At 38.0% G+C, this 24,865-nt stretch overlaps 1 protein-coding gene across 2 annotated transcripts in view; it reads right to left on the bottom strand.

Annotated features, from left to right (window-relative positions):
- Positions 1-2,266: 2,266 nt before the first annotated feature.
- The window catches only part of SLC5A3 (solute carrier family 5 member 3), a 34,360-nt gene continuing 11,761 nt past the window's right edge, over positions 2,267-24,865 (bottom strand). For both annotated transcript variants that reach the window (XM_019626957.1, XM_019626958.1), the window contains exon 2: positions 2,267-13,879. In XM_019626957.1, coding sequence (XP_019482502.1) covers positions 11,385-13,541 — 2,157 coding nt within the window. In that variant the 5' untranslated portion in view covers positions 13,542-13,879 and the 3' untranslated portion in view covers positions 2,267-11,384. The remainder of the gene's footprint in view (positions 13,880-24,865) is intronic.

Here is a 24,865-nt window from a genome sequence, read left to right on the forward strand (position 1 = left end):
AAACTGGAAGAGTCTCCTTTGGGGCATCTGACCTTCACTGCAGGAATCATCCAAGCAACAGCCTGTGGTAAAGGTCAAACAATGACGCCAACAAGCTCCACCCACAGTCAGGGCATTTTTAGTCCATCCTATTAAATATAAAGATCAGCAGTATTTGAGAACATGCAAGACCAACACAAACAGAAAAAAACTGAACAAACAATGCAGCAGGAGAAAACCTCAGTATCTTCAGAGATGAGAAGATACAGCACCCACGAAACAAGAACAAGAGGCTATAAAAGAAAAAGATTTGGGGAACAAAGACACTTTTTAAAACTTAAAAATCTGACAGAAATTTAAAATAAATTTTTTAACAGAAAGATTGGAAGATAAAGTTTAGAAATACCCCTAGAAAGAACAGAAAGAGATGAAAATCAATATACAAAAGAATGTATGAAACAAACTGGACCAGTTCAGAAGGTCCAAAAGCTGAAAAAAAGGGGTTCCAAAAAAGAAAAACACAGGAGAAAAATAATCACAGAACAGGACGACACTGGTTGCCAAGTTGAAAGAGCCCACTGAGAGGCAGTACAAAGAAAGAAAAGCTTTCATCAAGGCACATAATTGTGAAACTTCAGAACACAAGGACTAGAAGCAAAAAAAAAAAAAAGGTCCTATGCTTACAAATTTCTGAAGTAAAATACTTTCCAATCCAGAATGCTAATATTCAGCCAAATGCAAAAACTTTCCATTCTAAGGAGTTGTAGGATTGAAAAAAGTGAGCAAATGTGTCAATATTACTACATCTCTGGCTGTTGGAGAAGATACAAGCATAGAATGGCAGAAAGATGAAGGAGAGAAACCTCTGGTGCTGACTCAGCACTGGAGGCATCAGCAGACTAATGACCGTGTTTACCCTGCAAGGAGGAGTCCCCCCAGCCCTTGATTTCTCAAGACCATTCCCTACTAAAGGCCTACTCCGACTGCGGCAGGGACAGTATAAAATGAACCTGGAACATCATGTTGTGCTAGAAAATAAGAAAGCATTAAAAAAATGATGGAAGTGTCACAAACGGCAGAGAAAGTAGCCTGAGGGGGTCTCACTAGCTAAACCTGGAAACATCTGAGCAAAATGACAGTAAGATATAGCCCACTAAATAATCCATGAGTTCATACTGATAAATGGAAAAAAAGAGGAGGTCCCTGGTTTCAGCATAGCCCCCCAAAAAGCCTTAGGAAAAAAATCAGTTTTGCATCATCATGATAATACCTTACTCAAGCAAGAATTATCTATGGATGCTAAAAGTAGGGGTTCAAATTTAATGAGGAATGAGTTATTTACATAGTCTCCAATTATCTCCCCACAAATTACTTATTACCAAAAGGAAAGAGTAACTTCACAGTGGAGAAGCCTGGCAGATTACACCTAAAGCAAGTATTATCAAAGTTAATGTCAGCAATAATGGACAACACAACATCACATGCCTCCCAGTGTGCAGCTGTGGGCACAGTGGGCTTATGTTGTATTCCTGCCAAAAATGCATAGTGTGAATCTAATCGTGAGGAAACAGATAAATCCAAATTGAGGAGGGGCACTCACAAAATGACTGATCCCTAGACTTCAACAATGTCAATACCACAAAAGACAAAGAAAAGCCACGGAACTGTTGTTCTAGATTAAAGGAGACACATGTAAAAGCTAAATGAAATGGATTGGCTTCTGAACTTAAAAAAAAAAGTACCATAAAAAAGGGCATTAATGGAGAAGCAGTATTTCAATACTTTAAAAAATGTACCACTGTCACTTTCCAGATTTTGATAATGATATTGTGACTAGATGAGTGACTGTCCTTGTCTTAAGAAATACTCGTCTATCCGCATGTACTTAGGGGGCAGAGGGGAATGACGTCCGCAGCTTCTACCCACACAGTTCAGGAAGTGTGGACGGTCAGAGAATGACAAAGCTAATGTGGCAAAATGTTAGCTACCAGTGAACCTGGATGACGAGGATTCCTAGGTCCTTCATACTCTTATTTCAAAATTAGAAGTGAAAAAACTAGGAGTATTTTTACTTACTCAGTGAGTTACAGGTAACTCAATTCTCAGTCAATACCTGTGAGTCGGTGTTTACAAAGGTTAACAAGAGCCATGACTGGTGGGGGAAGCTCAGTGGAGCCATTCAGGAGCCAAGAGAAAAGGGTCTGAGGGACAAGCTCTTCAACTCGGAGACAGGACATTGGCAGCTGACTGCAGATGTGCTCATACGGAAAATACTCAGCCACAGAAATGTAAATTTTTCATTTTATTCAAAGTTGGTACATAAATGCTAACATTTCCATAAAATAATTACTATACTTCAGTTACAGGACAAAATACCACAGAAAGGAATATACTTTGCAAGAAATGTAGTTCATCTTAAGTTTCCAAATACTTTTGAAGGCTAATGCAGCAGCTGGCAAAATAACACACAGTACACAAAGAACAGTGTATTTTACAGAGTCAGTAATGAAAACTGACAGCTCTTTAGCAGAACTGCTTCATTTTTTTCATTTTTTAAACAATAACACTTTTAAAAACACATTAAACCAAGATCATACATGTCTATAATTTAAAAAATCAGATTGTATACAGTAGGTTAGAATAGTCAAGTTAGAACTGTCATGTATGGTTAACAATCCTAAATCTACAGTTTCAATTGTATTCTTTTCAATATGGAAATATTGAACCTGGTTTATATCAAATTCTACTTTCTGCTTGCAACTAAAACACTGCATGAGATAGACCCAACTAGTCAAACCTTAAAAAAAAAACAAAAGAAAAAAAGCTGTAGACAATGAAGGGTACACTGGAAATTAGTTTACAATTCAAAAAACTCACCAATAACGCAACAACTTCATTAATAATCACACTTGGTCTACAATGCATAACTGATGAAATGATACATGTACACAATACACACTGCACACCCCCAGTGTACAGGCTGGTCTCTTACAGAAAATGTGAACAAAGTGTAACAGGCAGGACACTGGAAAAACATTTTTCAATGTAGACATCTTTTAAAAATGCATTAATACCTACATATCAAAATTACTAGATAAAAGCAGCAGTACTCTGCTGACATTTGGCTTAAAAATAAAGAAATGAATGAAGCAATTTCACAGGATATTAGAAAAGGAATTGGTTTTCTTCTTGAAGAAGACTACTAACTTTTGCACAGCAACTATTTTTGATATCCACCTTATCAAACAAACAAAAAAAGCACTGAGAAGCATAACACAGTTCATATGTGATTGCCAACATAGGTCTGGGCAACAGAAAAAGGGATGTCCAAGCAAAGAATGGGTAAATCCCTGCTCTATTCCTGAACTCTGTTGGCAATCTATAAACTGAAGCAATAATGGTGGGGAAAAGCAGGGGAACAGATTCCATACCATCATCTGACACTAATGTAATATGTCATTATTAAAAAAAATAAAGCTTTTGCATTTTAACAACCCCACAGAAAAATCCATGAGCAAAAGACTTATTGATCTGTTTGCCACTCAAAAGTTAGAGATCTCACAGTGAAATTAGAAAATTCTAATTATACATATTTACACTGCTAGGACTACTTTCACCTATATAATTAAAGCAATTTTCCAAGGAATTATATAAACAAAAGATATTCTGACAAAGGAATCTTGAGAAGCATTAAGTTTTTACAAACTATTTTAAATTTAAAAACAACATTTAAAGGTACAAAACAATACAACATAGGACTAACAGGTTGTAACTACTTTGCCTTCTCACATATTGCTAAGCCAAAGATGTTCCTCAAACCTCTCCTTTCTCCTGCATTTCTGGCTCTCCTCTCCCCTCATCCCACAAAGCCTGAGGTTTTACATTCTAAAATAATGCTGTAGGTACACACCTGGCTACTTTTTGCTGGGAGAATCTCTCCCTCGAAGTGTTCAGGTTAAGTCTTCTAAAACATGTCACATTAGTGTACATCAGCTTTAATCTTAATTCCATATGTTATTAGAGTTGACCAAGTCTTTCCCTAAGATAAATATACAAACTAGAGGGGAGTGGGAACAAAAGTAGTCAGTTCTCTCCCATTGTGAGTTTTATATTATTGGACATATGGTCAAAACCCAAACAAAGACACATTTATTCATTCTTGATAAACAGGGAATATTTAGGTGAAGAAAGTTAGGGGTGAGATAGGGGCAATGCCACGTGGAGTCAAAACACAGCCTTTTCTTTTGCACACACATTCACAGATTTCATCTATTCTAGTCCTGAAACAGGTAATGGGACAGGCCAAAGAATCCTTTGGATTCTTACAACCATTGTGAAAAGCAAAAGAGTTAATTTGGCAGATTTGTCTCAGACTTAGCTTGATGCTCGGAACACCTGGATCAAATTCTGCTCTACTAATATGAAGTGCAGTCAAGTATATGAAAAAATAAAGTTAATTTCATCTCTTACATACAAACCTATACAGACATTAAAGACAAGTAGTATTTGCCCTGTTAAAATGCAAACTTTCTCCATGTTTTTAGTGTACTATTGATGGGAAGTTAAATTTCCTCAAGATTTAAGATAAAAAAACTCCAGTGGCTCTACAGCTTAAAGCAGAATCTGTTTGTCAAACTGTTCCACCCACCAAAAACCTACAAGTCTGTCCTGTTTCCTTACTTCCAGATTGCAGGAAAGAGCCCACAGACTCCATTTTAGCTAGTAACCCCCAAATATAACTGCAAAATTCTTGACATTTGTATTCTCTCCCTCCACCAAAGAAACACAAACTTATTCAAAATACTACATTGAATTACTTTTCATTTAGGGCCCATAACTTAGATACCTCACTGTCTAGAGCTTTCAGTATCGTGCTCCGCCATCCTAACACCTCCCCGGACACACACACACACGCCTGGTGGGCTTTATGACTGGCACTTGTGGGATACGAGAATACTGTTAGTCTTGTGCTTTCTACATGTGGAGATACACACGTGTGAACATAATTTTGTGCTTTCTATGGACCTTTACTTTAAGCTTTTTCCCTATCACGGAATGTGAAACTGTGGTCACATACAAGTTCTCAGATATACCTATCAAACCTACACTGGAAAACGATCAAGTTAAAATATACTCACAGAATTAATATAAGTAACCTTGTATTTTTTAATTAAGGAAAGAAACAAATATAGATAAATAAATAATGTTTAAGCGGCAACATGAATTAGAGCTACCTGGTTTCTCTGAACCTAAATAAAGACTGCATATAAAGTATGTAAATATAAACGTTTGTTTTTATTTTTATTTTATTTTTTTTTACTTCCTTTACTAGTTATAACAAAATTCAAAAAGAGAATCTGTAACAAGAATTTTCCATCAAGAAAGGTATGAAATAGCAGAGTCAATATTGGCAACCAGAAAGCACGAATCAAAACCTACAAATTTCAGAAGCTGATTATATATCATGGAATACCCTATACATTGGCCTTTGCCAATCTGGGATTTCAGTAATAGCAATGAGCTTAATTTCAGTTTCCAACTATTATAACAATAAAAAAAAAGTGAATTATTAAGGAACATTCCACTTAAAGTTTAAGTCTAGGCTACACTGGTATATTGAAAAATTAACCAGACTGGTTTAAGTCCAGAGGCCATAATGAAAAGTAAACACACCTATGTCCAGCAACACTGGGATACAAGGTGAATTTACCAAGATATAAAATATAAGTCTCCAGTAAGGTTATGGTTATCTACTAGTTGTCAACTTGTGCTGTTGCCAGAATCAATGAAATATATTATTTCCCCTATTGGTAAGAGTTCTCTGAATGCAAACTGTCTCGAATTGGCAGGGGCAGGGATATTACCATCATGGGTAACAATTACGGAATAGAGCTTCACTGAGGAGAGCAAAGCCATTGCTACTACACTAAGAGGAATCTGAGACCACTGTGCTGTGTGTCTTGATTTGCACTTCAGTTGCTTTATTTATTCTTGCATCCCTCTCTTCAAACACGCTGTATGAATCCAGGTAACCAAACCAAACTTAAAACGTTGTTACATAAAATAAAGTTAACGGTTTAAGTCAACAGCTTCAGATTATGGTACTGCCCTAGAAAGTAGAGTTCATGGGATGAATAATGATACAGATACATCAAATGTTTTTTATTTCTGAGTAAAAGACTATATGCCAATGGTTAAGGTGGCTAGTTATCAGATAAATGCGGTGTTTACACCCAAAGCAAAAAACTAAATCCTATCTTATAAAGGATTTGAGATGGAAACAGAAATATAAATTCCATTAATTCTCACAACATTCCTTTAAAGGTGAATCAGTAGTTTAAAGCCTTATTCCCAGCACTGGAAAGAGAAGTTTAAACAAAAACACTTCTGTGACTAAGTGAATAATGGTGTGGGGCTCAGCACTGGCAAAGCCTATTAACTATTTTGAACCTTAGCTAAATTCTGTTCTAGGAATCAAAGGAGCTGAACACCTAGTCTTCCAACAGAGGGGAGAGTTTGACAAAACGCACACCTAATTAAGAGAAGTGTCCTTAATGAAAGAAAAGGAGTTTGCAGCCTTGAGTTAAGTCAACCAAGTCTAACCAAGTGGATGGAGTAATCAAAAGACTACTTGTCATGCAATCCAGCTTCATACCCAACTAGTACAAAAGGGTTTCTATATATGCCTACTGACTAGTTCCAACTTTTTACCTTTAATTACAGCAAGAACAAGGCTTTTTGGCATCAAAACAAACTCCGTTCCTCTCAGCTCTGTGATACCATCATTTCAAAGGGACTCATGAATTTTAACTATTACTGCCTCCTTAATTTTTGAAAAAGGAGTTTTGAGAATAAAAAAACTGATGAATTCATAGGGCTTTTATTAATAGTAAACATAAAGTCTGAAAAAATCATTCTTGAGAATTAACAGTTTAAGCTAATAAAATTTTTATTAAACACAACTATATTTAATGAATCATTATTTGGAACGAGTTTCCAAAACTGGGGCAAAGCAGCACTTGTGCACACCATGGCAATAAGCCTGAAAGTGCATTAAACTGACAAAAGATCAAAACAGGAATCTGATAAGTGTTGAAAAGTAAGAATAGGTGAAGAATTAAAGTGAAAAGACCAGTCTCTCTGAACGGTAGGTGGGTATACACAAAAATAGAAATATACCCCATTTATGAAGTCTACTCAGGCTAATGTCAACACTGAAACGACTTAAGCAATGTAAACACCTGGCTAATGAGAAATCTTATGAATACTGAAGCCTAAAATCATTTTTTTCTGAAGTATCACTTCAAAGATCAGTCATTTTAACCTCAAATATGTTAAGAAACTCATACTTTTCAATATTTAACCTCAAACCAGGGTTTAATAGGCTGGCTCTTATTCACTGGTACCCTAATCTATATGGGGAGGGGTTTAAACTAGCTGATAGCCAAGATGCTTCAAGTTCTAGAATTCAATGAATATAATTCTGTCTGCACATTTTAAGCTAATGTTTATCGTTTAACCAACTTGTTCAGTCTGTATCACCCAGGTACTTCTCAGCATCTCATTCAACAGTTCTTTTTGTCTTAGGAAAATTTTTGTCCTGGCAAGTCTCTGTAGTCACATAATTTAACAGAAGGAATGGTCTTTGTACATCTCTCAACCCAAACCTGGGGAATGGTGAGGTATCACTACTAGACACCCATATGGTCCTTTCCAGCCACTATACCTCAGATGAAAATGACAGTGATGACAGATGAAACTGAAGTATAAGGAAAGCAAGTAAGCTGAATACTGCCAAGTGGGAACACTGGCAGGTCTAACCTTTTAATAGCTAATAATATAGTTAGTCTTCAGGGTGATAAGGAATGAGAAAAATAACCCATAGGCTACATTAAGTGATATTCAGAGAGAGGGGAAGATCCATGCACCCAGTACAGGGAAGAAAGCGATGGAATGAGAAACACAGAAAATTAAAGACTAATAACCCTGGACAAGACGTTTCAGCTTCCCTCACCCTCACTTAGCCTAAGGTTAGAGAACTAACAACCTTTCCACTCAATTCTTAAAATGTGAAGTTTCACGAAGTGATGGGTCCCTGCTAATTACTTGAGGTGCCATCCCTAAGAGCTATCGCTATGTGACCCAAAAAGACAATGGATCCTTTGAGCCAAGAGAAAAGGAAGCTTTGGGAGATGGATCAGAACTGAATTTAGGCATAAGGACACAGCACCATGGCTATTGCTTGATGCTTCTCTAACTTAAATAGTGATAACCTCACCAGGAAAGAATCGCCAGGGAAAAAGACTGGCTCAGCGATTTCAAAAGCCACTTACTATCTTGGGGTTGCAGGACAAAAAAATTCTTAGATGAACAGAGAAATTAGAGGTCCCACGAAGGAATTAATGTAATCATTCTGCATACCAGAGTAATAAACTCTTCTCATTACATCTTGAGACTAAGATTGCTTGAGAGGACAAAAATCTAAGAACTGGGGATACCTACCATTCACAGCAGATGAGACATTTTTCTCCACCTCTGAAGACCAAAGGGTCTTCACTTTTGACTCTTAGCTAACTATTTTAGTCACTACCACACTTAGTCAATTCTGAACCTTAGCTTGAGCCAATATAAAAATATATACATGTTAATGTCTAGAGACCAATGACATCATTTAGGACCCATTAGTGTAAAGTATGAACATTCTGCTAGCTTAAGATAGACCATGTATCATTCCGTGAACAGTCAGTCATTCTAATGAAATATAGACTGAAGTATGGTCCCCTGAAATGAAGTTGCAATCAGAATTCACATACTTTCAAGCACATTATCTATTTCTGGGAAGCAATAAGAAGGACAAGCTTCAGGGACTTCAGTCTAAATAAAGTGATGTTTATACTGACAAGAATAAACAATCCTAATGGATATGCTAATAGTCATTCCTTATTTACAGGCATGAGTACTCTAAACTTGACTTACTGCTATATACACACAAATAGACACACGATGGTTATTTTATGTATCATACTAAGACAACAGCAGACAGAAGGTAAGGGGACCCTAATAATCCAAAGTATTAAGAATCAACATTAAATAAGGGGGGAGGAATCTACATAAACACCACCTATTATGCTGTAAATAAACAGTAAGAAGGCTGCCCGGCCAATATGTCAATCCTCACTACTGAGTTACACAGCAGTGTGTTCCGAGTCAAAGAAAATTTTAATTCCTACAACTGAATGCCAGTTTGAAAATCTAAGATCCTATTATTTCCCCAAATATCGAAATGTTGTCTCAAAGGAAGAACAGTTCTTTGAGAGGAAAAAAAAAGGACAAAACCATAGACACACCATGAATCCAGATTTGGACGCCTGGTTTTCTGTTCTTCCCAGTGGACTTGGTAACCTTGGACATGTCACAGCCTCCATATAAGAAAAGAATGGTCCCTATTTGTTTGGCCCCCAACTTACAAACTTTAAGAATGAAATTGAGAAAAAAATTCTACAAGGCACTCTAAGCTCTCAGAAATCATGCTAGTCATACATGAATTATGTTTTCACCTACAGACTCAGTCCATTAGAAAGCCTCCTGGAGATGGGAAGACATTATGCTACCTGATAATTTCTAAAATCAACTTTGGACTAATCAAGTCCATCACAATGAAACTTGTTTATAGAATACAAAAAATTTAAAGTCATTAGGACTGAGTTTTGATTCAAAATCTACAAAAGTATCTAAAAAAGTAATAATTTCCCTAAATATAGCTTAATAAAATCATGCAATTTAAAAAGTATCCAATTACAGAAAAGTCAAAGAAAGTAGATACACAATTAGTTTCCTTCATCTGTCATGGAGTTTTAAAAAAGGACAGTGTTGCATACACGCAGACACAGAACTACAGTATCTGTAGCGCTTCGCTCTCACATCTTTTTTACCCTGTCCTCATGAAGGGGAATTAGCCTGTGAAAAAGATTCCCATCTATGAAGGTTGCAACTGTGTACCAAGCCATGTCAAGATAAAGGGTCCTGTAATTACACAAGTCCTGTAATATCCTCCACAAGACACACCACTAAACCCAGAAATTCTTGTTCATGGCACCTTTTGAACATGCTACCCATTCTACAGAAAAACTATACTGACAATCTACCCATGGCAAAGCATGCACTCTGAGTTTTCGGTTACTGATGACCAGTTTGCTTTGAAACATCCTCATGCTCCAAAAGTCACTGTAACTTTTTAAGCAAAAACATAAAGGCCGGTTATAGATGGCAAGTCTTCTGAAAAAAACAAAAAAGGATATCAAGAAAAAAAACTCATCAAGAATACAATATGATCTCAGAATTAAATTTTCCATCAATAACTCAACCTCAATATATCGTGATCTAATCAAGCAGGGCAACCCAGCACAAAGGCAGTGTCAATTTTTCTTCAAATTTCTGGATACATCTTCCAACTGGATCTACTTGGGAAGACATCTGGCTAATAAAAAATGTTACCAAACGATAAGAACATATCTAGACAGTCAGTGGAGTATGAGTCATCAATCACCTGTTTAGCATAAGTTGATCAAACACTGCTTACGGGCTGCTGATTCCCAAACTATTAAAACAACCTTGATTCGGTCAATAAAAGTGGGGATCATCAGCAATGTTTACTTCATCTTCTCCCCCATAATCATTTAACAATACAATCATGACATCTAACTTTATAAAGACAGACTTGGTGGTCACTTGAGTATGATTCACTAAATGTCAGTTAAAACAGGGAAAAAAAAGGAACTGGAACAAACTTTTTCCCAACATTCCAGATACTGGTGGTACAAGAATAGCTACAGGAAGACAGTCTTCTTCCTTTCTTTTGGCAATCAGAATCCATAGGCTCATGCTAACAAAATGAACCTGGCAACTAACTAACTTGTCCTGAAACAAGTACCCCACTAGCACATTAGATTTTCAGTACATAACTGATTACACAATGTCTACGAATTCAGTTTGTTTTTTTAAATGGCAGTAGGGATTACAGAGACAAATTTGGAAATGAGCAAGTCTTCTACTTGTTCAGGTCTACCAAGATTCGGAAGTGCACACAGTATACCTTCTTCATGACAGCCTAGCATATATTCTGCTCTAAGTGCTCTATAAGAATAATTGGTCTCTCCTGACTTTGGTATGAAAATTTTTAAACCACATTTGCACAATTCAGTCTGTTAAACAAGTTTTGCTTCATTTAGGTTGAAATTTTACTTTCATCCATCTCTGGGAAAATAAAGTCTTGCAAATAGATGATTTTCTGCTAAGTAAAATTTGGCTAAAACCTACAGCGTAAACAATGCCTGAGAGATGCAACAGTTAAGTTTTTCAAAGACCAGTATTTTCTTAAGTTAGTGTCTCATCACATCCTTAAAAGTTCATAAGGAGAAATAAACAAACATGAAAATTCCAAGTGAACACACAGCAAAAAGTCCAATATTCAGTATTAGTTTAACTTGGGGAGGCTCTTCCAGCATTTGTAAACAAACTGCCTCCTCCTCCATCAGGTCTCTGAGACTCCTCTTGCTGAGGCTCTTACTTTTAAAGCCACAGAACCAATCTATGAACTTCCAGTACCGGCTTCCATCCTCTGTTTCTTTCTTTCTCTCTTTCGCACCCATGAGCGCTGCCTGCCCATTGGAATACGCATCTACTGGTGTTTCCGCCTCTGAATGACCTAAGGAAGCCACCGGGTTGCCCTCTTCTCTGCAGGTCACCAAGAGATTAACGTCTTCAGGTTGAAGGCCCTTAATGCTCTCCTCAGATTTCCCATTGGGAATGATGTGGTTGATGGCCTCGCTATTCTCACTGCATCTCAGAATGCTCTTCTCCTGCATTTTGTACGGTTCGTCTTTCGGGGAGCAGCTCTCCTTCACCACCAGGCTCTTCTTTGACCAAAAGGTGGTGGTACGAATCTGTTCCTTCGTGGGAGGTGGTGTGAGAAGGCTAACTATTACAGTAATGAGTCCTGTGACCCAAAACAATGCTGTGGCCACATACATGTAATGAATGTCTTTGATGAATTCTGGCCTGTTATCAGGTTGGTCACATTCTGGGGCACGGTAGGCAAAGGCCAGTGTCAAACGGACTGCTCCAAGAACAAAGCCAGCCACTCCACCATAGAAAGCCCCTTGTTCATTGCAGCGCTTCCAGAAAATGGCCAGAAGGAACAGGGCTGCAACTGGAGGCGTCAGGTAATCTGCTACCTCCTGAATGTAAAGGTACATCTGGCCTCCTTGCATCTCGACGATGATTGGCACCCATGCAATGCTGATCACCACCATAAAAGCCACGAAAATCCTCCCCACGATCATTAGTTCCCGGGAGCTTGCACTCTTGCGGATGAGTTTATACACATCGAGGGTGAATATGGTACTGGCACTGTTAAAGATAGAGTCCAAGTCACTCATCAGAGCTGCGATCATCACTGCCATCATCAGGCCCCGGAGGCCCACGGGAACCAGCTTCATCACCAGGCGTGGATAAGCAATATTAGAGCACCCAGCTCTGCTTCCACACACTTGCATGCAGTGCTCTGGGTTGATGCAAGCTATATCATCAGCAAACAGTATCCTGGAAATCATTCCCGGGACAACTATGATAAACATTGGCAGAAGCTTCAAGAAGCCAGCCATTAGAGTAGAGCCTTTGGCATGCGCAATGTTTTTAGCTGCTAGTACCCTCTGCACGATGACTTGGTCAGCACACCAGTACCATACTGAAGCTGGGGTCTGCCCAAGAATGAATCCAGGCCAAGGAACATCTTCATCTGTTGGATTCCGCAACATTTTCAGTGCATCTTTCTTAGGGTCGACATTACAAGAATTGGTGCTGGAAAGGTTGTATGTCAACAAGATGGAAGTGACATTGGGTGAGGCCAACATGTACCTTCTCTTAACTTCCTCAAACCCGCCAATCTCCATCATGCTAATAATCATAAGTGTGAGTGCCCCAACGATCATGAGCAGAGCCTGTAGAGTGTCTGTGTAGATCACTGCAACAAGGCCTCCGGTGACAGTCAGCAAAGCAGTCATGCCAATGAGCAGGATGACAGACACATATAGGTTCCAACCCAAAGACTCCTGGATAAAGAGGGCACCCGAATACAGATCCACTGAGAGCTTGGTGAAGATATAGAGAATTAGAGACAAGGCTGCAAAATAGACCTGAATCCTATGGCCACCAAACCGCTTGGACAAGTATTCAGGCATGGTGTATACCCCTGACCGGATGTAAATCGGGATGAAAACCCATCCCAGAAGTTGCAAAAGCAGTAAGGCATTGAATTCCCATGCGCCTACTGCAAATCCACTTGCAGCTCCAGATCCTGCCAGCCCAATGAAGTGCTCACTCCCAATATTGCTCACAAACAGAGAGGCACCAATTGCTACCCAGGTCATAGAGCGCCCGGCCAGGAAGTATCCACTCACGGTGCTTCTATTAGATTTCCACATGGCAAAAAAACCAATGCACATGACCAGGACAAAATACAGGGCCACTATGGCAATGTCTGCTGTCTCCAGTACAGCCCTCATTTTGGAAACTTTGTGAATAAAAGTGTCCAATGACAGGAGTGTCCGACTTTTTATTTACTCATTAGTACCCCAGCCAAGTCTGTAAACCATACGTGAACCGGACTACACAGAGCAACAGAGCAGGTCAAAGTCTTTGTCCTTTGGTTTGCTGTCTTGATGGTGATGGTTGTGATAAACTTTCAAGGAGACAGTTTAAATTTTCCTCCGCTTCTTAATTGGGATTGAGAACTTAGCTCGTACTTTTAATCCACTCTCCACAAGACCATCAGCATTTACACAGGTGCTGGAGGAGAAATTCTGAGTTGCAGCTAAGTCTAGTGAAGCCTACTGAACCAACCCTGCAAGGCAGCAAAGACAAAAGACAAAGATTGAATTAGAGGAGTGTCTCACCAAGTGATGAGGAAACTTTCAGTCTAGCAAAACGGCGCAACAAGACATTCTTTACAAAAAGGAAAAAAAACACTTTCAAAATATACTTCAGTTCCACAGAAAAGACAAATCTATACTATCACAAGTCAGTGAGAATATTTATCATTTTGAACTAAGAACAAAACTTCATCGGCCCCATAACAAAGTGGCCTAACTTCTCTAGCAACTGAGAAGTGCCTACCATGACATTGCCCTTTCTTGTCCTGCTGTGGTATTTTCATCAAGATCTTAAAGCACCTTAAAGGGGGAGGAAAAATACTAATTATTCATAAAGAGCACCACAATGAATCTTCTGAAGAGTAACATACTTTATAGCCAGTTAGGTTCCTGGATGTAACAGGCAGGTGCTGTTTACTAGGCATTATCATTTACCCCCAAACTGAAAACCAAGTATTACTTAGTCTGTGCAAATCTGTTGTTATAAAATTTTCCTCGATTCCTACTAAAAATGTACATCTGTACTAGTTATCATACAGGAACCTAGAAATGGTGAGATGACTCCTGCCCTAAAGAGAAAAAAAGACATTCCACACAAAAAAACTAGGAACATACAATTTATACAACAACCCTAAAATTGTATTCTTTATGCTACCTAGAAGACAGGAGATGATTAAAAAAAAATAAGTTCAAAAATGTAATTTCCTTTTCATCAGGCAATTAGTTCCAAGAGAAATCTGTGAGAGAATACAAGGTTTGATTTTGTTGAATATTTTTCCTTTTAATGCTTTTTTGTTGAAGGGTATAGAAAGCAATGAGAGGAGGAAGAAGGAAAACATTTTCTGGAAGGCTGAAAAATAATTTGATTTTTATTATATCTTCCAAACCTCAACGAAACAGACATCTGTCAACCATTAGATAATAAATCATCTTCTATAAGTCAGATATTTTTCATTCCTAGATTAAGAAAATCACTCTGAAAATCACATTTAAATTTATCCAAAATTGAGTTTATGAATTTGATGGTTTTTCTCCCAGAAAACTGACAAATTCTGAATCTTCAAAGTTAATTATAACTGTAGCTGACAGATCAATATGAAAAACATTTTGCTATTGAACCTAATGCCTTCCACGCACTAACTTCTAAAGTGACTTCTACTTTTATGGTAAGGCAACCTTACAGTGACAGGCTTTTCTATGCTTGACAAAGCGGATGCTTTTGATGAATCCAGGCATTTTCTTTAAAAATCAGTAGCAAACTTAGGTTCTATAAATGATAGTCAAGCCCCTTTTTTCAGAAGTATTATAGACCATAGTATTAAAAACTAAAACACATACCTTTCACTGGCTAGGAAAGGAACTGGAAATACTGCCTAGAGTTAAATGCCCTGCCAAATTAGGTTATTAGGTCTAATTCATAAAACTTCCTAGATAGGAATGTTTTAATATCATCTTTATGCCTTTTTAAAGCATAAAGTACTATAATAATTATAATAAGAAAACTGATCAAAACCCTTCTTCCTAAAAGCCAGTGTCAATAATGACTGGCATAAATAAAACTGCCACAGACCAAAGCCTAAAATAAACTAAAAGTTGGGATTTATATCACTTCATATTAGCCAAATCCTAAAAGTGGTCAGATTTCTATGACCACTTTTCCCACCCCAAAAACTTTCTAATTTAAAAAAAAACAAAACCTTGGACATTATTTAGGAAGAACCACCCAAATTTTTAATAAAATCTAATCAGGTGTCGAATGAATATTAATTATTTAAAAGGGTACCTTTTCATTTAGTTTCAGAGTAAGGGTCAGGTCCTTAATTACAATGAAACTACTGGGGCAGTTAGGAAACCCTACCTTCAACAAAGCTCCCTGCTAGCCAACACCCAAGCCATGCCCCTGCCATTTGTTTCAACTTAACACAGATGAGCCTGGCTCACTGGTCAGGGGGCCCTTTCAGGTGTCGCTCTTCTCAATGGCAGTAGTTGACCATGTGTTTCCCCAAGAAGGGACAAACACCCAAAATTGATTTTTTTGTTTGGAGGAGAGGTGGAGTGAGGTGTGTGTTGTAGCAGCCACTGCAGCAGCTTATCTGTTCAGAGAACAAAATGCTTACAAACAAAACAAGCACTTCCTTTCTCGATCACTATAATATGAAGCATTGCTACTATCAATAACATTGTTTTTCACTGTCAAATATGACTTATCAAGTCAAATGTCTAGGTCATATACCGCTCCCTGAGGAGTGCTCAGACTGACTGAAATGCCCATGCTAGGTCTAACCTCTAACTTCTCTAGAACAGCAGGTAAGCTAGAGAGAAAAGTGTTCTGCCCATAGAGAGTAGCAGGGAGTGGCCAAACACTAGCTCTACACTGAGTTAACTCTTTCTGCCTGTGCCACCTCAGACTCCTCAAAAGCCACTGCCGGCAGTCCCATCTCACTGGATACCATACCAGTCTGTGGGCAGCAGGTTTAAGATTTTTCCAGTTTAAACAAAAAACATCCAGAGACCAGCACCTGGTAAAGGCTGGAAAAAGAAAAACAAAATAAAACCAAAAATAGGTCAATTTAAGTTTGTGGAAAAATATAAAAATACTATAATACATTGTGGCTACATTTCACATTCTAGTCATGAATAGACTGTCACAGCCTTGAACTTCATTCAGTCTTTTAGGAGATAAACTGCATTCCTTAAAAATGATCCCAAGTAAGATATGCAATATAAGTTTTACATACTTTTTCACTTCCTTTTAAAGCAGCTAACATTTCTACAACAAAAATACAGTCATCCCTCTGTGCCCATGGGGAAATGGTTCCAGGACCCTCCAGATACCCAAATCCATCAATGCTCAAGTCTCTTTTTATATAAAATGGCACTGTATCTGCATATAACCTCTACTGGCATACAAGCTACATCAGAGTATGCCTACACATCATTTCATTCAAGTGGATTCAGCGTACTGCTCAGCATGTGGCAAATTCAAGTTCTACTTTATGGAACTTTCTGGGATTCTTTTTCCCCAAAATATTTTCGATTCATGGTTGAATCGGCAAATGAGAAACCTGTGGATGAAGAACTGACTGTGCAATGAATACTATCCAAAGTTCCTTTATTTTTAGGAAGAATATACATGGAAAATGTTTTTCTTCAGTTATAATGAATCTTTTTTATATTTTTCTACTTCTAGGGTTAACCTGGTTCACAGTTCAAGTAAATCTCTAAGTGAGAAATGTGGGACAAGTAATAAAATAGATACAGTAATGATAAGTAAGTATGTGGGTTGGTTTCTTGGTAGTACATTTTTAAGAAAACAATTGTTTCTATAATAAGAGTAATACTTGCAGAATGTATAAAGAAATGGTCCCTTAGTGGCAATGAGAATAGATTTAGCCAAATCTCAAACACAAGAATGTTTTGAAACAGAACAGACTCCGCTCCCTCCAAAAAAGGGCCTCCTTCTCAGAAAGTAATGTTTTATTGATAGTGTTCCATAAAATTAAAATACAATTTTGATACTGTTTCAGGTACTTGGATGAATTAAATTACAACTGAAGAATTAATCCAAATAGAAGTGTACATGAGTTATTTGCTGTGTTTGAACAACTAGAAATAGGAAAATAAGTACGACCAAATTTAAATCTGCAATGAAACTCCTTCAAGTAATATAATCAAAATATAATTAGTTATAATGACCAAATCCAATGTTTTTCTTTTAATATCTAGGGCAACCACATAATTTATCTTCCAAACTAAGACATTATTCTGGGACAACCTGTAAAATCCAGGACATATGGCCACTCTATCCACAAAGAAAGTCATTTGTCATAAAAACCAGAGAACAAGAAAAACAATCCCCATCAGGGCTCCAAGTCATCATAAATTCACTGAGGCACATGGGCTAACAAAGAGTAAAATACAGTGACCCTGAAAGTGCCCACGCAACAGTTTTAGCTTTGGAGTTATTTATGAGCCACACACTCTGAACAGGCCCAGCTCAGCTCATACGTCAAGTCTTGCTCATATTCTCATCCAGTGAAAAATATTCACTTTACCAGCTGGTTAATTTAAGGTGAACAGAACACACTGATACCTCGGAAAAGCTACATGAGCAGGTGGCATGGTCAAGAAAGCAGAAAAGCTGTAAAGAGCTGGGTTCTAAGCTCTGTCACTTCCTAACTGCAGGGTTTTAGGCAAGTAATCTCTGAGCCTCAACTCTCTTATTTGCAAAAATGAAACTACCACCTAGCTCCTAATGTGTAATAAGGAATAACTAACATATAGAAAGCATATAATATTGTCCAGTGCAAGAGGCAAGTGGCTCAATAAATGTCACTTTACCTTCTACAACTTGTACAGACTGGAAGTGATATCGGCTTCTAATTAAACTTGTCAACTATATGCCAAGCATACTAGGATCCTCACTGTTGAAAAAAGAACTAGATAAAATGTATTAAATATACAGTTCTCACAAATATTTTAAAGAGGCTGTCAACCACCTCATCAACTATTAGCGCCCATTTACATCACTTTATTCAAGTAAAATACAAAAAAATTAAATTGCTATAAAATTCTACTTACAGACTTTTCATATACGGTTTCACTTTTGTCGTCTTGATTCATGGTCCATTAGAGCAAATTCCACTAGTGGAACAGATTAATGGTGCGTGGCAGAGTATGTACATACTCATACAGGACCTTCCTCAGCCTTTGCTTACTTTTTAAGAATTAGAGTATGGACATGGTGGGGGTTTATCAGTGACACTTTAAAGCGAAACAAGTGTTCCTAATACAACTGTATGAATTCCAGCCAACTTTAAATTACAAGTGGAGCTGAACACAACACTATATGTAATCGTATGACGTAACAGTCCCTTAAACATCGCCCTTAAATCTCTTTGACGAAACATTTCTATTATACCTACAACCTTGGCTATTCAAGTTGTTACGAGTACCTAAGAAGTGTATGAAGCCCTGACTGAACTCAAATGACGGTCACGCTGTATTCTGAGGATTTCTAGTCCCCGTATACCACCACCAGGGTGGGAGGTGAGGCAGAGTGAGCAGGAATTTAGGTCCTCCTCCAGCAACTCTCCACCAAACAGAACAGCTCTTTCAGAAGTCTCACAAACACATATGGGAGGAGGAGAGGGCTAGGAAGGATCGTCTCCCATATAAGTAAACCATTCCTTCAAATGAAATTTGTTTACCTAGAAAAGTTCATAAGCCACCAGATTTATCATTTCATACAAATTCCCCAAGATATACTCATTTTAAGTTGCTTCTATCAATTAGAAGTCTGGCTTACAGTGTTTGCTTTTTAAAAAAAAGTCTCAAGAGAATGAAGATTTTTTTCGGTATGGGACCAACTTTGAAACTACCACTGGTTTCAACTTTTATGTGGATGATACTAGATCATGTGTATGGACCAAACTCCAATAAGCTGGTTTTTTAAGAGAAGAAATAACACCAATGGCACCTGTGATACCACGCCATGTAACCGCAATGACTAAACATTTGTGTTAACTCTTAATGGGAAGAATTCAAGAGGCTCAGCACTATTAGCTTGTAAAAGACTGGTTCAAGACAAGTAAGTTATAAATAATGGACATAAAAAATGAAAACCTGACACTGGCCTAAGTCCTAACACCATACGTACTGTGCCTCCAATGCTGTGTGCATTACTTTAGTCCTCAGAACAATCATGGGGTAAGTACAACTATTATGATCGTTTTACAGAAGAGAAAACTGAACTTACCCCAGGACAGTTATCTGTGTTTCTGACAGCATTTGCAGTTGCACCTGTCTAAATAGCATCTGCCCTTCATCACTAGACAATACTACTTTTAACAAAAAGAATTTTTTTACTGATAGAAACAAACAAAATAAAACAGCAAACATTATCCATGCTTGCAGAGAAAATTATTTGTGCTTGCAGAGAACATACCCGAGATGGATACCTAACAAATATTAACAAAATAGACTGCAAACAGCACAGAGGATAAAATTCTACTGAATCATTTATGTATACATAAATGGATATATACGTATAGAGAAAATGAAGAGATTCAAAACAAAAAGAAGCCCAGGTACAGATTTTTTAGGTAAGTACACATAGAGCGTGTACTTGATGAGTTAACTATAAGACCAGGGCTTACCTAGGTTCTCACCATCCAAATCCAAGGCTTTGGCCTTCATTCTTTTTCAGTGTTAATTAGTCCTTCCACAAGAGAATAAAAAATTACGTCTCAAAGTCTCTTCCACACCTGATTTTGTTACCACAGGCTATATGAATCTACCCAACCTATCTTCCTTCACTACTAACTCCCACATCTTTAAGTCTTTCGGTTAAAAGAACTGGCTACATATGACCCATAGATCTAAGAGTTCTCATAGTAAAATCTATGGACCACTATTCTTACTGAATGAAGTGTTTGTGACCACCTAACCTTTTGTCTGGGAGGATCAATAATTTGGCTCATACCCCTTAAACCTATTCTACTTTTTGTCTTCCTCGTCTCAGAAAATGACAACTCCATCCTCACTATTGCTCAAGCCAAAAGTATCAATCATCCTTGAACAACTTGCTCACTCTCTCTCTCACCCCACACACAATCAATCCATTAGCCTGTTGGCTCTACCTCAAAAATATATCCAGATTCAGACCACTTATCATCTCAACTGCTGGCACCCTGATCCAATCACCATCCCATCTCATACAATTAACTAACTGCCCTAGCCTCTCAACCTGTCTCGAAGCTTTGGCCTTTGGCCCACTACAAGGCATCAATTAATGCAGCAAGCTGTCACTCCTCAATTCACAATGCACACTGTACCAAATGTGCCTCAGGGCCTTGACATCGGCTGTTTCCTATGCAAGGTACATTCCCAGATTTTCACAAGACTTGCTCTCCTCTTTTACGTCTTTGCTCAAATGTAACTTCCCTAATCATCTCAATCCCTCCTTATCCTGCTTTACTTTTTTCCATTGCACTCAATACCTTCTAACATACTGTAAAACTTAACGTTTGTCTCCTCAATACTAGAATGTAAACTCCATACAGTGGAGATTCTTGTGTGTTGTTCACTGATGTGTGGCCTGTGTCTAGAACGCTGTCTTAAATACTGCAGGTGCTCAGAAGTTTGCTAAATAAATGAATCAAATATTAACAACTAAGTACTCGATTGAAAGTTAAATTTCCAATATCCTATATAATCAATAGGTTTTTTTAAGCAATAGGAGATGGCTGATTAAAAGGCCAAGAGGCAGTACAGCATTTTCTCCCCCACCTCCAAAGTGATCAGCAATCTCAAACAGCTGTTAACTAAGGGTAAGTGGAGTGACAAGGCAAATCAAACTGGGCAAGAATGCCCTTTGTTCAGGTAAAAATCTCAACTGGCCATGAGGTAGTAAAAATCTGTATCTGGAGCCACCAGCTCATCCTAACGACCCACCGTAAGAGTGGCCCACTTCCCTTCATTGTACTAACTCAGATTTTACCCTTGCAATTGTCGACATCCACTTCAGAGTGCAGTGACATGCACAGACCTTACTTATTCCGCGTTTTTTGTATTATGGCCATTTCCATGGAGTCAAAAGGGCAGGACAGTGTGGGCAAGCCGCACCTCCTTTCAACTCACTCTATCCATGTCCAAGCATTCTACTCATGTCAACTTAGGAAAAACCTCTCCCTTCTCCACCTCTCCATTACACTTAAAGAGTTATATGTTTCCACAAAATGGAAAAAGTTGCTTTAATAACTACTATCTACCAACACTACTGCCAGGCACCATTTTTACACTGCATGTACCAGCTCATCATCTAATCCTCACAAAAACCCCAGGAGGTAAGCACATAGCATAATTATCCCCAATTTACAGATGAGAAAATTGAAGACATACTGGAGGATCACTAAGGGAACCCAGAAACATCCTCTGTGATGAATGTCCTTTTACAACACTTTCAAGGAAAACACATATAAAAAAAGTAAAAATAAACAAAAGTCAGAAAAATTCTAGCTAATCAATACAGAAGGGATGATGCAATTAGAAAATCACTCTTTGCAACCCCTAATGAAACGATGAACCCAGGCAATGATTACAAGAGATGCTAGAACCTTCAGGTGAAAGGTTGATAGGGCACTTTAGAATGGATGGATGAGGCTGACTATACTTGCACCCATCAAGAATGAACCTTATCTCTAACAAACAGATGTAGGTGCCTCCTGACAGGTGCTATACCCAAGAACACTTATGTACTCTTGCAAAACAACCTGAATCTAATCAAATTTCTACCTACCAGGTTACAGAAAATTCCTAGAACAGAACACATAAAACACCAGGAAATGATCAACCAAATTCAGGAAAGGAGGAGGGGCGGGGAAGCTATTACAGTCATGCACCACTTCAGGACAAGAGCATGTTCTGAGAAATGCATCGTTAGGCGACCGTCGTTTCGCAATCATCACACAGTGCACTTACACAAACCCAGACAGCGTAGTCCACTACACACCTGGGCCGTGTGGCCTACCACTATCATACATGCAGTCTGTTGTTGACCAAAGCGTCATTAGGTGGCACATGACAACACGGTCAAAGACTTTAGAGGCCAGCAAGTAAATGTAAGCTGTTGACCTGGTTTGGGTTCAGATGCAAGCAAACCAACTGTGGATAAACAATGGAGACAATTCAGGGAATGTGAATATGTATTAGATGTTAAAGAATTGTATAAAGGCACCGTAGTTGTCTGTTTAAAAGCCCTTGCCTTTTAAATACATACTAAATATTTACAGGTGAAATTTTATATCTGCATTTGTTTTAAAATAATCCAGTAGTAAATGATTCAGAATCATCAACAGTTGCTAAAACCAGGAGAAAAAGAATATTCAGTCTTAAGTCTGTCACTCCATAAATCACTAATTACAAAAGGAAAAAAGGTACATTTACAATGGTGCAATCTAGTGGGTATCACCTAAATCAAATGACTGCCTAAAATCAAAGCAGGGCAAACTGACAGGTCTCCGGATGATACACTGACACCCCTATGTAACATTCCACCAACAACGTGTGACTTACAAGAAAACAGCAAAACAAACCCAAACTGAGTCTGCAGACCAGCAGGCATGGACTCCTCCAAGTGCCACTGTCATTAATGACCAAGGCTTGAGAACTGGTCTAGATCAAGGAGGAGAAACAGCTAGATGCACGACCCTTAACTGAACACTGGATTAAAACACTAAAGGATATCACTGAATCACAGTACATTTGAACACAAATTGAACATTTTATAATAGTATTATATCAATGTCAAATTTGACTGTGAGGGTTATGTTGTGGCTAGGAAGAGGGCCCTTATTCCTAAGAAAGGCATGTCAAATGCCTGCAACTTTCAAATGGTGCAGGAAAAAAAAAAAAGAGCAAATATGGATAGTTCCAATAATTGGTATCAGGCAAAAAGCTTACAAGTATTAACTGAACTGTTCTTGTAACTCTTTTAAAGGTTTAGAATATTAAGATAAAGTTAAAACATAAAATACTCCAGAGAAAAAAGGGGGAGAGGGGAGATGAAGCAACACTGGTAAATGTTGATTACCTGTTGAAGCTGGGTGATAGGTACAATATAGAGATTCATTAAACTATTTACTTGTATGTACGCCTGGGTCTGTGTATTCTCACTTGTATAAAATGGGAAAAATATGTACCTCAAAGCAATATCATCAAGATCAATTACTAGATAATAAAGTCCTGTGGAAAAAAATTAAGCATTAAACAATTGTCATGCACTGTCAGTTCTTTCAGGAAAGACTTGAAGACAACATATAAAACAAACAAATCCTGCTGAATTGGACGCAAGCTGGTATTACTCCAAGCACAACCTCTGCACTTGCTCCTGCTCTCCTGTCCCCATGAAGTGGCCACGGCCACTCACTCGCTTCATTTTTAAGTCTCTGCCTTGCCTGAGCACTCTAATGAGTGTCACTTTTTGTCCCTTTATCGTGCTTTGTTTCTTCTCAATAGCATTTCCTAGTTTGTCTCCCTTACTAGAATATAAGCTCCCCTAAATCTGGAACTTGGTCTTACAGTTTACCACTACCTTCCCCGAACACATGGTAGTGCTGGCACCTAGTAGGCACTCCAAATCGATGTGAAATATTTCCTTCAATCTCAAGGGCCTTTAACTGTACTACTGCTATAGTGTACACTCTTTACAGATTCAGTGATTAAAAGTATAGCCTCTGGTCTGAGACTGCCTTTAGAGTCCTGGCTCAGCCACCTACTGAGCTGCTGTGTGACCCTGGGCACCTTCTTTCTGCTTCTGTTTTTCATTTGTAAAATGGAGGTCACACTATCTAACCCTTAAAATAGCTGAGTATTCGAAAGGAAAAAAAGATAAAATACATACATAAATATCTAAATCCCTGCTAACACCAGTCACTACAAATTAGGTACTATAAACCATAATCCAACCAGGTCAACTTTGTGGTTCACCCTCATGTTTTCTGTTCTATCTTACTTGGTTCCAATTTTACGTTCCTAGAAAAACAGTTCCTAGAAGAACAGATACCAAAGTTTCTCATTTTTCCATGTGACTGAGGCCAGAAAATGTAAACACAAGAGTCTTCCTAGTACACCAGATTCTAATTCTCCCAGGAGGCCAAGTCATAAATAGAAAACCCTGAAATTGGGATGTTTCCTAAGGCAGATAATTTTGGTTGGAAAATTTTAAAACTTTCTAATTTTCCCCAAGGTTTGAGAAATATAATATTTTCAAGAAGTAAAACATAACACATTAACAGGATAACTTTAGCAGTATTTGGAAGGATTGGTATTGAACCTAAGAAATGAACATAAAACAGGCATGGCATCATAGATTACGAATGCAGCTACATTTTTCTCTTGTATTTCAAAGATAAGACAAGTAGACTGGTATAAAAATGCAGAAAAATTCTATCAGAACT

This window comes from Hipposideros armiger, unplaced genomic scaffold, assembly GCF_001890085.2.
Source record: "Hipposideros armiger isolate ML-2016 unplaced genomic scaffold, ASM189008v1 scaffold_695, whole genome shotgun sequence".
NCBI classification, from domain to species: Eukaryota; Metazoa; Chordata; class Mammalia; order Chiroptera; family Hipposideridae; genus Hipposideros; species Hipposideros armiger.